This window comes from Rhinolophus sinicus, linkage group LG09 (genome assembly GCF_036562045.2).
Source record: "Rhinolophus sinicus isolate RSC01 linkage group LG09, ASM3656204v1, whole genome shotgun sequence".
Classification (NCBI taxonomy): domain Eukaryota; kingdom Metazoa; phylum Chordata; class Mammalia; order Chiroptera; family Rhinolophidae; genus Rhinolophus; species Rhinolophus sinicus.
In genome coordinates this window covers 15804319-15817861 of record NC_133758.1, presented here as the reverse complement: position 1 = coordinate 15817861, position 13543 = coordinate 15804319, and the positions used below count along the sequence as shown (strand labels likewise).

At 41.4% G+C, this 13543-nt stretch overlaps 1 protein-coding gene across 4 annotated transcripts in view; it reads right to left on the bottom strand.

Annotated features, from left to right (window-relative positions):
- Positions 1–3814: 3814 nt before the first annotated feature.
- Positions 3815–13543, bottom strand: part of CCDC68 (coiled-coil domain containing 68) — a 43077-nt gene continuing 33348 nt past the window's right edge. For all 4 annotated transcript variants that reach the window (XM_019722023.2, XM_019722016.2, XM_074339944.1 and 1 more), the window contains exons 9-12: positions 13103–13208; positions 11722–11805; positions 9449–9525; positions 3815–6495 (exon numbers count right to left, since the gene is read on the bottom strand). In XM_019722023.2, the coding sequence (XP_019577582.2) occupies positions 6438–6495; positions 9449–9525; positions 11722–11805; positions 13103–13208 (325 nt within the window). In that variant the 3' untranslated portion in view covers positions 3815–6437. The remainder of the gene's footprint in view (positions 6496–9448; positions 9526–11721; positions 11806–13102; positions 13209–13543) is intronic.

Below are 13543 nucleotides of genomic sequence, written 5' to 3'. Positions count from 1 at the left end.
TACTAGAAACATTTTGTCATAGTAATCAGGTTTTTGAAATTATCATAGCTGTGGAGACCAAGCCAGGAGTGCAGTTTCTAGGCTCTAGGCCTCATGTGGAAAGGTGCTGGCTCAGGTAGTAAATGGCCATCAACTGTCATTGGATGCCCATCAGCTGTGGCTAGTTGGCCGTCAGCTGTAACCAGTGAGCCATTGGCCACTAATATAACTGCCATGGCTACGCTAGCAGAAAATGGGGGCTAGCAAGAAGATGGTGGCTGAGCTGGCAAGCGCAGATTGCAGTTAGCAAGTGAGGTTAGTTGGCAGAGAGAAGTGGATGGCAAGTTGCGGATAGTGTGGCTCCTGCTTCCTGTATCTCCAACCCAGCTGCCAGCAAGACTGTAGTGGTATGACTTCCCTATCTATGGCTCCGTGGGTGTTCCTTTTTGGCCTCACCATGTCCTGCGTTCTTGTGTGGGGAGTGGGAGCAGAGACCCCACATGACACCCCGCGTGACACATGGCGCTGTGAGCAGGGTACGGTGCCGGCCAAAGCTCTCCGAAGGGCGGTGTAGCAGTTTGTGTGTATGAACACTCAGTCTCAGGAGGATCAGGAGGAGCAGCTGCTAGAGAGCTGGACCCCTGTGGAGGGGTGGGGAGATGTGGACGGTTCCCCAATCGGCATAGGCTGGAGAAACCGAGGGTCGTTGCAGCCCTATGGGCTGGGAAGTGCTTGCTGAGGCCCTCACCCCCAGGTTGGGGAGGACTTGGAGCCTTCGCCCTGTGGAGAGGGCACACATTGTGAGGCTAATGCACAGCTCTGGCGAATGACTGTGGATTATCGGGAATGGGCTCCATCCTTAATTTAACGGACCGCTTGACTGTTTGCTTGGGAACATACCACCATGCAGTGGAACTGGCGGATGTTTGCTTTTGTGTCTCAACCAGCCACCGTCGGAAATATGTGAGAATCCTGGCTGTGCCCAGAAAGTCTGGTGGTACCCTGAGAAACCCTGGCTGTGTCCAGGAAGACTGGCTGTGTCCAGAGAGAGTGGCGGTGCCCTGAGAGGCCCTGACTGTGCCTGGGGAGACCGGTGGTACCCTAAGAAGCCCAGGAAGTCTGACTATGCCCAGAAGGAGTGGTATTGCCCTGAGAAACCCTGGCTGTGCCCAGAGAGCCTGGCTGTGTCCAGGATATTGCATTCAACTCCAGGCTCCTCGCACAGGGCCCCTCGTGGAAGACGCTTGTCAAATAGATTGTGAGGAGACACCCTGTAGGGGTGGAATGTGGGGACAGAGCCAGGAGTGCAGTTTCCAGGCTCTCGCCCTCATGTGGAAAGGTGCTCACTCAGGTGGCAAATGGCCACCAACTGTTATTGGATGGCCATCAGCTGTGGCTAGTTGGCCATCATCTATAACTAGGGAGCCATTAGCCACTAATATAACTGCTGTGGCTACACTAGCAGCAAATGGGGGCTGGCAAGAAGATGGTGGCTGAGCTAGCAAGCGGCGGAGTGTGGATTGCGGATTGCAGAGAGGCAGATTGCAGCTAGCAAGTGAGGTTGGTTGGCAGAGAGAAGTGGACGGCATCTTGTAGATAGTGTGGCTCCTGCTTCCTGTGTCTCCAACCCAGCCACCAGCGAGAAAATAGTGGTATGACTTCCCCATCTATGGCTCCATGGGTGTTCCTTTTTGGCCTTACCATGTCCTGCGTTCTTATGTGGAGAGTGGGACCAGAGATCCCGCGTGACACCCTGCATGACAATAGCTTTGGATCATTTTCATAGATCTTTAACACTCTTCTTTACCAAAAGGTTAAAAACAAACAAAAAACCCAGCAAGGTTAACAACAGAAGACTTCAATCTGTTTGATTCCCCAGAGACATTTACATCATGAGCCCATTCACTCTTATGAAAAAGTGAACAAGGAGTGACGTGAAGTCGTGCTAGTGAGTATGTTGGGTTGTGAACACACAGCGCCTCGCTCCCACTCTTGAGTAGCCTCATGAGGCCCCTCTCCCAACTTCCAAGAGCAGTTTCTTATGAGTCCTTCAGGAAAAGAGGGTAGGTCAAAATAAGACAATGCAACTGAACCTGTTAAGAGCAGTTTTCTCTTCACTGCGCTTTCCAGACAGCATGGGCTTTCTCCGTCCATTAGGGAAACACAGACAAAGGAGGGGATTGAGAGACAGATTCCCAAAAGTCATTAGGTTACCACAGCTCAGAATTCAAAGAAAACCGGGAGGAAAGCTTACAAATCAAATAAAGGGGACGATGTATAAAAAGGAAACTTGAGAGCATATGCTGCATGGAAAATGAGTCAGACAATATCAGGACTTATTCTTCACCGGGCAGTGCAGCTCACGGGCTGGCTATCGCGGGCACACCTGGCCTGCCAGCCCACGGAGCATCCACACCTGTGCTTGGCCTCTGCCTGGCTTCCTCTTCCACCAAATAACTCCTTCTGGCTGCTTCCCTACCTTTCTTCTCATCTTTGTTTAAATGCTATCTTCAAAGACAGAGGTCTTATTTAAAATTACTGTCCCATTTAAATGACCAATCTATAGTTCCCATAGTTTCAGTTATCACCCGATTTAAAATTACAACCACAGCCTTTCACGTTTGGTAACTCCATATCCCAGAGTCGACTTTATTTTTCTTCACAGTCAACAGGATATCTCTAACTACAATTTGTTCCTCATCACTGGATGTATTTCCACAAAGGTAGAGATTTTTCCTTATCTTTCTTCCCCACTGTATGCACCCCCTTCTCTCTCCTCACTGCTGTAGCCCTGACACCTAGAACAATGCCTGCTAAGTGGGAGGCATTCAATAAATATTTGAGAGAAAAAAATGAATGAATCCTGTATGAGAATTTGAGTGGGTGGACTATAGAATAACATAGTGCTTACTTTTTTTACTACTTTATCAAAGTAAATATTAGAATATTTAAATTGTATAATTAATTGATTTTTGTCATGACACATGCCCAAGGAAACATCACCATTATCAACACATTGAATATGTCTAAACCAGGGGTGTCCAAACTTTTTTCAACGTTTTTCACCAAGGGCCATATTCGGTAAAATACACAAACAGCCGGGTTACTCACTCGAGGTGAAGTACATATTGCCTCACCTGGTTTATTTAAGTAAACTAAATATATTTTTGGAATTTGCTGCGGGCCAATTAAAAATGGATTGCGGGCCGCGGTTTGGACACCCCTGGCTAAACTGACCTTGCACTGCTAGACCAAAGACTAATTTCCATATTTCTACTATAATTTTAAACACATACAAGTATACAGTTTAATAGTAACAAAGCAATTAAATATGCTTATTTAAATCTTTATTGCATCCTTAACATTTCCCATCAAAAAATATGATAAGGAAGAAAGGGAGGGAAGGAGGGAGGATGGTGAGAGGGAAGAAGGAAGGGAAGGGAATTATAATGATTACGATATTAGAGGTGATTTTCAGTCCTTGATGCATTGGGTCCCTACTTTGCTATTGATAAGGATGCTACAATTATTTGCAGGTCAGAGGAAAGGTAAAAATTTTCAAAGTGAAGAAACATGAAAGACTTTGAGAAGTGTGTGTATGCGCTTCATTTTATAATGATACTATTTTTTCAAATTTAGAATTACAATGCATTACTTTGCTGTTAATTTTGATCCAGGGAAAATTCGCAGAAAAATTCAGGGAGCTATCTAAATATCTGTTCATTGACAAAAGCAATTGACTTATTATGAATTATATTGTAATGAACAATCAAATAAAAACTATTTAATTCAATTATGCATAATTTTAATGTAAAAAGAAAAAAAAATTTCAAACTATGACATTAATTTTCTTTATTTTAAGGCATGTTATAAGCAAGTATTAAAAAGATATACTATATCAATTGTTTAAACATTTGTTAATGATAAATTGTAACTATATAATCGATGTGAAACTAAGTTTCTTTTCATTTCCCACTTCAAGGCCCGCCTCCGACCTACTTATCCAATATATTGATTCGCATAATTATCAATACAATTACTTAGACTATGAACTACTGTTTCTTTTCGTGTATTTCCTGTGTGGTACTACTTTTAGACTAATAAATTTCTCCACTGTAATCTTTCATCACTCAGAAATATTTATTTAAAAAACATTTCAAATGATAAAAGCTGAAATGATAAGGATATAGGAAATAATCTGTATACGACAAATAAATGATGCTGCTGATGCTACTAAAAAGATAATTTTGTATTTGAAGAATTCAGCTCTTTTTAGCCTTCTGAAACTGCTTATTCTCATTCTGAGGACATCCAACGACCATCGCAAGTGAAGCTGAAGACCCCAGGAGCAGGTCCTACCTGTACTTCGTTGAGCTATATACGTCCATGTTCAAAAATGAGTATAGTGAAACCAAAACAAAATCCAAGAGTGTCTTCCATTTTCCATGTTAGACTACATAGTCTAATGGAAACCATCCAGGTTGTTAGGTTAGTTAGATGGGTTCATTCCAAAATCTCATATTTATTACAATCGAGAATGATGCTTGAGGTCTGAGAGGAACCTAAGTGATCTATGAGCGAAAGGTGAATTCTACTACTACACTGCAAATACTTGAAGCAAAATTCACGATCCCAATTTCTCTACAAATGTGCCTGAAAATATATTACCAAAAAAATCTTCAATGTGGCATAAAGTCATGAAAAATAAATGTAAAATAAGCAGGTTTTTAGTGGGGAAGTTTTGCTGAACTAAGTTCTCATGAGGGTAGTCCAACAGGTGAAAGGTCGCATATCTCAGCAAAATATTTACTTTATTAATAAGTATTGTTTCTAACTGTCATCCACACGATAATACAGAGAGCCAACAAGGAAGGTGTGTTTGTTAAAGTAGCAAAAAAAACAGAGGCATTTGTATTGCTGGGAAATACCTCAGACTGCCAAGTAAGCAGGTAGAAGGAAAATTGACAGCCAAGTGAAACAGGTTCGAATCCTTCACCCATAGTTAGCAGTGGGGCAACTTACTTAACCACTCACAATATCCTCCCCTACAAAATGGGGATAATATATGACCTGCTTCTGCAGGTTGTTAGGAAGAGTAAAACAACACAGGTAAAGCACTTAGAATTGTTCCTAGCATAGATTAACTGTGCCCTAAATGTTATTAGACAGCTACGACTTCAAAACTACCAAGCAATACAAATAAAGTATGAAACACACGTAACAGTCATGTAACATTCCAAGGATTACAGTACTTTGATGACTTTGTAAATACATTACTATGTCTCATTTGCACATATCTTTAAATATTTCATAGATAATACTGACATTTCACATTCTACACTGACAGGTTGGAAGCATCTTTCCTGAGAAAATGAAGTTATACATCAGAGAGGATAATCAAAAGGCTTAAAGTAATTCGACCTTTCAGGTGAGTAAGGTGTCCCATTACTCCTTTAGTCGACATGCCTTCTGCTTTCCTGAGTGTCAGTAGGTTTGCATTTCTACAAGTTAGACTTTGATTTTACTCATAACAATCACAAACCACCTGTAATGAACATATGTATCAAAATTTAAGCACACTTTCACAAAAGCACTAGACATAAAATTCTAATTCATGAATTCAGATTCTTCCTGGTTGCAGATAGCAGCCACTGTTCCTTTGAAGCCATAATATACACATTTTATGGAGGTATGAGCTCATGGCATTATGTTCTAGTCTTCTCCCCTCCCCCCAATATTTTCCTTAGATAACATAATGAATATTGAAAAGAAAATTAGTCACAGAGTCTCAAAGTGCATTTTTGTTCTTATGTATGGGTTGCCTTAGCAACCAATTTTCAATCCTAACTGAAGAACAGTGGCTTCCTAAGGTGTTGTGAGGCAGCCATGATTCTCAGCTTTTGGAAGGATGGGTGGGTTGTAGAATTAGCTAAAAAGAATTTTCTGATGCCCATAATTCAGTAAAAAATAACTGTCCCATTAACAATAGGTCAGGAGGTGAATGTACCTCCTGGTAAGGTGTTTATTATTCTCCAAAAGTCAAATTTAAAATGTAACCTTTATTCATATGCATATACACTCTTTCTTCCTTCTTATTTACATACATAAAAACCACTATCAAAAGGTCAGAGTTGACAACATCAAACCATTCCTTTCAGCAAAAGTCTACAAAAAAAGATTCAGATTTCTTTTTTAACTTTAAAAAATTCATGTTGCATCATGGGAAAGTACCTGGTCTCCTCACCCATTTAGTAAGTTTTAAAGAAAGAGTTTCCCTCATCAAATGCATACTGGTTTGATTTTCTGGAATGTCGTCTTCTTGTACAGCTACTGATGTATAAAATATGCCACCTAATGCTGGCACTGAGCCACTTTAACATGCAAATTTAGACTATGTTTCAAAGAATAAATAAGACCCACATAATGACCACTGTCATTCAGATCTTCAGCCAGCCAGCTCATTTCCGTAGCCTAATCAACATCACATAGGGGGTACTGCCTTCAGTCTTCAATTCACTGCAGAAAAGACCACAATCAGGAAAATGGAGCACATTAAACAGAAGTGATATAATTGCCCTACCACCACCATTACCATCTCTACCATCTCCATACCACCAAGTCTGGACTAACTGCTTTCATTTGAGAGCCGGCAGTTAATTTATTGATTCTGACTAATTCCCCATGAGACACCATAAAATAACATTGTGGAAGCCTTAAACTTATGTAAACCCGCCTAGCTGTACGAGGACGAGAGTGAGGGGAAGTGAGAGAAAGTTAGAGCTTGTTGTCTGCCATTCCAATCAGTGAAGATTTGCACGGGAGTGACTTGGAGATGGGAAACAAATCACCTGTTCCCTTAGGACGTTTTAGTTCTGTGGGTTTCTCAGAGCTTGAACTTTTCTCCTCACTGTGCGTGTACATGCACACATACATGTATATGTATGTGCGTGTTTTTTGTCCTTGTTTAACACTATGACCCCTAATCTCCAGCAAACTACTTCTTCTGGTGTTTAACTGAAGAAACATCTATATGTTTTCTTGAGGGGAAAAAAATTTGTTGTTTTGTTTTGTTTTGTTTTTGTACTTACTGAGAGATGGCATGGAAATATATTTTATGGGTATTTAAGGGATTTGCTGAGATTTGTTTTTAAATGTACATGATTTTTTTTCTAATGGCTACTCTTATATTCCAATCTCTCCCTAGAGTTATAATTCCATTGTATGCTGGTGAATCCAGACTTACCAAACGATACTACCGCTTACATTCTCAAAGCAGCCCATTGGCCATGTTTCATTTTGCAAACATAAGACCTAGCATTATATCATTCATACCGGAATTTCTATTAGAAAGATCATAAAACAAAGGGCATATCCTGTCCAATTTCCCTATTTCAATTAGAAAAATTTCCCATGCAACCTTTCCCAAGTCATAGGAAGAAAATAACTCTTTAAAACTAAAAGACCTTTAACAATTCGTAGCTAAAGAATTGGCCACAGAGGTCATTCATTCTCTGTCCAACACATCCCCTCTTTATCAGCCAGAGTCTCAGCATTCACTACTGGAGTAGTTACAATACAGAGACAATAAATTGCTCAGTCCTCAGCTCCAGTCTGGCTCCATTCCCTCCAGGGTCACAACAGCTGAAGTTGTCCAGGATGCCTCACCATCCCGAGGGGCATGGTATCTGGTAAGGGAGCAAAAAACTGACCATCCTTCCTTCCCTTGCAGTCATGTTTGTCCTTCTGTTCTAAGCTCTTCATCCCTCCCTGCGATGTGACTACTTCTCTCACTGCTTCTGAAATGGGGCCGTTTCACTTCTTCATTTAGTACTGTTGGGGCTTACTTTCTCCCTTTATTAGAAGCTGCTCGGCTCGGGGCTAAAAAGTTGATAAGGTAGGGTTACTGTCAGTAGAAAGAATAGGGCTGTGGGGAGAGAGGGTGGGGAGGAAAAGGAGAAAGCAAAGGGAGACAAAGGAGGAAGGAGGTGAAATCCTGCTTAAGAAAAGGCGCAGCCATCAGAGTGGCTGGAAGTAGATTTCAGTGGCCGAGAACAGGTCCAAGACACTATCTTGTCCCTCAAGGTGAACCTGAGCTAGTTATAAGGGAGTCTAGTATTATTAGCATTGTGGTGGGGAAAGGCTCCACCTGTGCGTTGCCATGGCAGTTCCCACAAGGGCGAAATGAGGACAAAAATCCCTCCTCGTGCCAGCAAGGGCTGGTCAGTGAGGACTCGCCTGGGAACGCCTATAATGTCACCCCTAAAAGTTAAATATTTAACACCCTCATTTTAGAAGGAATAAAACCCTAAGCCTCTTTGTTCCTGGGGCAGCTGCTTTTCTCCTGGCCTGCCTGCTCCCGCTATTTTGGGAATGTGCTATCCTATGTCTTTTCATAAATTCACCACTTGCTTGGCTTATCCGGTGCCTCCTTGAATTCTTTCCTGTGACGACACCAAGAACCTGTTTTCCAGCAACAGTAGCATCTGGGGGCCCAAAGAGTGCAGAAGACTTGATTCATAATGGTTTCCTCTCTAGTCTCTAATTACATATGTCATTAGCAACGTGAGGCACTGTTGCAAGGGGTTCTGAGGAGGAAGAGGAATCCAAGGGAATTCCTAGCCTGGGGCTCATCACGGCTCAGGCACAGTGCAGCAGAGTTTCAGAAAATGGGCTTCTGCCCTACAGGGACTAGACTGAGAAATCCAAAAGCTGCAAGAACAGGAAGTTTTTAACCACTTTTTAAATGGTTCGTGTAATTACAGACTATGTTCTCTTTTACGTGATAATTTCATGGAGTGTTATGGAAATGAGATTTGAGCCCAAAAGTTCTTTTTTCTTTTTCTGTTACTTTTTCTTTCTTTTTTCTTTTTACAACTTGTCACTTCAGATTCTGTCAACACTGGAAAGTGACTTTGATGGTTTCAGTTATCATTTTGATTGCTTTAGTGGGTCATTACTATTGCTTGATTTGGTCATTATTAGGTAGTTACTGAAGACACTTGTTCTTAGCAATGTGGGAAATAAAATGAAATACAAGGACTTATCTCTGTCCTCTTGACATTTACAATCTCTTTGATCTGAGATACAGACATGGACATTTAAATAAGTAGAAACTACTTATGAGTCAAATGCTCAGTGATGGCACAGAAAATATTTGTAATGAAGGACTGAGGATACTAGAGATGATCTGTTTTGTTTGGAGAAAGTGTTGAAGCTTTTTATACAGCAAAAAAGAGGGAAAATGTATCTAAGTTCATTCATTCACTTATTTACTAAGTATTTATTTGTTAGGCTTCAAGGATTCAATGGTGAACAAGATTAACACAGTTCCTAGTCTCAGGAGGGTAAACAAATGAATCCATAAGTATTGATACATTGGAATCTTTCTCAGGTGGGATGAATGTCACCATTCATGAATGTTCAGCAGAGGTTATGAAGGCAGATGGGGGTAGGGGAAGAAAGACCTTACCTTGTAGAGATGGCCTTGGATACCATTGTCCTAGGAGTTTCAGACCAAAGTGCCACCTTGGTTTTCAGTTCTTTATTCTAAAATTGAAAAAAACTGTGCAGAGATCACATAGCTAGCACATTTATCAGCCACATGCTTAATGTTTCTGGTCAACCCTACATCACTACTTGGCAGTGAGCTTGTCCTTCCAGCCCCTCTACTGGAACACAGAAGGTAGTCAATTGAAAGTCACTATTATCTCTGAAATTACAAACACGTTCACTGGCGTACGTGACCTTATTTAGCTATTTAACTTCTCTGTGCCTAATTTCCTCATCTGTGTAATAGGTATAACCATGGTCTCTTCACAGGTTCTGAGATGAGACAAAAATAGGTAAAGAACTCAGTTTAGGGCCTGGAACAGATTTTTAAGACTAAAAAGCAGTTGTTTACAAGCCATGCTGAGTGATTGCCCATGGATGGTATGTTTACATGATTTTCTTATGACATTTGCTTATGATGTCCTAATTTGTATAGAATAAATATGTCAGCTATGTGCAAAATAATATAAGAAAAATATTTTATCACGTAAATTTGCCAACAGGTCACAAAATGCTTTTAGAGACATTTCTTAGAAGGAAGAGGCTCTAATGTGATATGGATCACATCATCTGCGGTCCCTTGATATAAATTGGCCAGCCCTTACTGGGCACTTGAGCGGACGCTAGTTTGGGGCCAATTATTCCAAACAATCACTGTGTTTTCAGCTGTACAGAGCTCTGAGCATCACCTCTGTGAAACAAATAGTCTCATATAACCTAAAGAAGATGAGAATCTTAAGGAAAACCTGAGGGTTGAAGAGTTCACCCTCCAGAATAAAGAGAACAGTGGTCCTCTGGGAAGGTAGAAATGACAAAATAGGGTGAGGTTTACAAAATTTAAGATGTGAAAATATTTACAACCTCTTTCTGTTCTTATGACTGTGTTCTTCCATAGAGGGAAAGTAGAAAGAACGTGGTGGAAGGAATAGCATAACAGTGTGCTGGGAGCATGATTATGGGAGGAAGTCAGAGCATCTCTGTATTCCACGGGACAGGACAACATGGCCGGTGGACAGCAAGCAGGGAGTCAAAACACCGAGGGGTGAAGTAGAATGGGTGACCAGGTCTAGGCCGTCAGTGAGTAGCCATTTGACAAAGTCGAGCTGAAGTAAAGGCACCTGTGGTGGGTGTCCTCAGGTACCCCCAAACTCAGTGGGGACTCCACCATACTTCCTGTGAGGCAAGGGTACTGCCAACTTAGGACTGCAGCTGAAAGACTAAAAACGTCTTCCCTAGTTAAAGGGGGGTAGTGGGGAGAAAGAAAAGCACGTCTCCTAACAGTAAATCATACAGTTTTATGTTAAATTTTGAAACACTGAAAAATAAGAAAATTACAAGAGGCTTCTTGAAGTGAGGCCTGAGGCAAAGCTTGGAAACCACACAGATATGGATGAAGGAAGAACAGGAAAGAAGACACCTCAGGGTGGGAGACGCCAAACCTGGCTATCTGCCTAGAGCTGAATTTACACAAGCGTGGCCTTGACCGAGCTTTTAACTCAAGTCCACATCAAGAGAACTTATCTTTCTCCTCCATATATTTTGGAAAATTCGGGTGAAATTTAACATAATCTTATATTTAATATTAATAATACAAAATGTTTAATAATTAATACTTTAATATTTAAGAGTACCTCCCTCAAAGCTATAATTTCTTATTCTTAGAAGATGCACATACACACATACTCACAAAAAGACACTCATATATACACACAGACACTTGCATGTACACTCACATATACCATGTTTCCCCGAAAATAAGACCTAGCCGGACAATCAGCTCTAATGCGTCTTTTGGAGCAAAAATTAATATTAGACCCAGTCTTATTTTACTATAATATAAAACTGGGTCATTATAATATATAATATAATATGATATAATATAATATACTATAATATAATATAATACCGGGTCTTATATTAATTTTTGCTCCAAAAAACGCATTAGAGCTGATTGTCCGGCTAGGTCTTATTATCGGGGAAACATGGTAGACACTCAGACATAGGCACACACAATCACACACAGACACACACACCCATTCGCATACAGACATACGCAGTGTCATACTGGCCCATCATCATGCACAAGCACACACATACAACATTCATACAAAGGCTCCCGGATCCAGTGAACACACACACACACACACACTCACTCACACTCACACTGAAATATATAACAGATTCTGTCCTTACCTGGGCTTCAAGTGTGTTAACTTTTTCTTTCAGGGTTTCAATTCTTTTATCTTGTTCTTTTAAATTATTCTTTAATCCTTCCATCTAAGAATAAGGAAACACAATTGGAAAAAATCTTGTCAGACAACTTGTCAGAAAATGAAGTCAGGAAATTGTACAGGTTTCTGTGGTCAAATAATGTTCACCCAATAAAAAAATTAAATCCCAAAGCACTAGCGGACTCAGCAGGCTACAGAAAACAGCAGTGCAAATTGGCACCTGGGGAGGAGAACATACAGACGTTGCTGTTAAACATTGGAATCTTTGGAAAACCTGTTAAACCAAATTCAGCAGGAGTGCCTCTGCAGAAAGAAGCATTGGTCATCCTTTCATGTCTCAGCTATGTAATGTTTTCATCCTGCAGCCGCAGAGGTCAGTGGACATGATGCATGGCCATGGCCCGGCATGGGGAAGCTCCCTGAGGAAAAGATCTGGTCAACCAGTGGCATGAGGGGTGCCTGCTTAGTTTTGGAAGAAAAGCATCAGCCGACGGGCAATGTGGACCTGGAGAAGTGCGGTGACGAAGCTCAGAATGGTGCAGGAAGAGAGGAAACACGTAGATTCTAAGGCCAACTCGGCCACTACCAGCTGTCATATAACTACTGTGGGCCTCGGGTTTCTCATCTATAAAATGAAAACATGGGTCCTTTCTGGCTCTCGTGTGCCGTGAGTCACTTGGTGAAGTCCTAGCCAAGCAAACACAGACGCTACATTGATGTCAGGGCGGTATCTGTGTTATTTAGAAAGACTCCTTTTGGAAACAAATATTGGGTAGTAAAACAAACAAACAAACAAACAAACAAACAAATAAATGTCTGATTTCAAGTCTAAAGCACATCCCCCAAACCAGGTCGATACACATCTTGATGTTACTGTTGTGAGTATACAATCCTCCATCCATCTTGCTGCCACCACAATAACCTTATCAGGATGTTCCCAGAGAAGGGCCAGGCCACAGCCCCGTCCTAATACACCTGCTACGTAAATTTACATGAAACTGATCAATCGTCCCTTCTTCAAGGAAAGGCTGAGCCGCCTAATCTACAACATGTTCTAAAGAAGAGAATACACTGTCTGGCTCAGAACACTTTTTGAAAATCACAGACACATCTAAAGAGCAGTGAAACACAGTGTCCCAAATATCTTCATCAAGACCATTCCAGGTGTCGGCATGCAGACAAAAGAGGGCATTGAACACAGAGCCGTGTTGTATGGGAATAAAAAGGAAATGTCAGTGGGGAGAAGCATCTCGCTGCTTGTAAAGCCCAGGCAAGCCGCTTGCATTGGGCCTTCCTGCTGTAAGCATACCATCTACCAGAGAAACATGCTTCATTAATCTGACCTCCTGGATGACACCGCGCAGGTTCTGATGTTGGGCGTGAATCACGAACTGCAGATGAGAGATCTGCTCCTGGAGAAGGGAAATCTCCATGTGAAGATCCTGGCAACTGGAAACGCAAAGGAAAAATAAGAGGAAGAGATCTGTTAATGCACTATACAGCTGTTTTGCTTTGTTTTGTTTTACAGCTGTGCTGCCAGGCTCTCCTCATTTGCTACACTGCTACCGGGCATCATACGAGTAAGATGCCCAGGGCCCCATATGCCACACAACACACACTAAAGATAGACAACCACAAAGCAGTCTCTGATTAGCTCAGATATAAACTGGAGTGAGAATATCCATTCAAAGATAAATTAGTCAAAAGCTCCTTTCTGGCTACCTGTGACTCCCCGCCCTCCAGCAGGTAGTTGAGACAAGTTGTATTAAGCCAGGTAAAACACT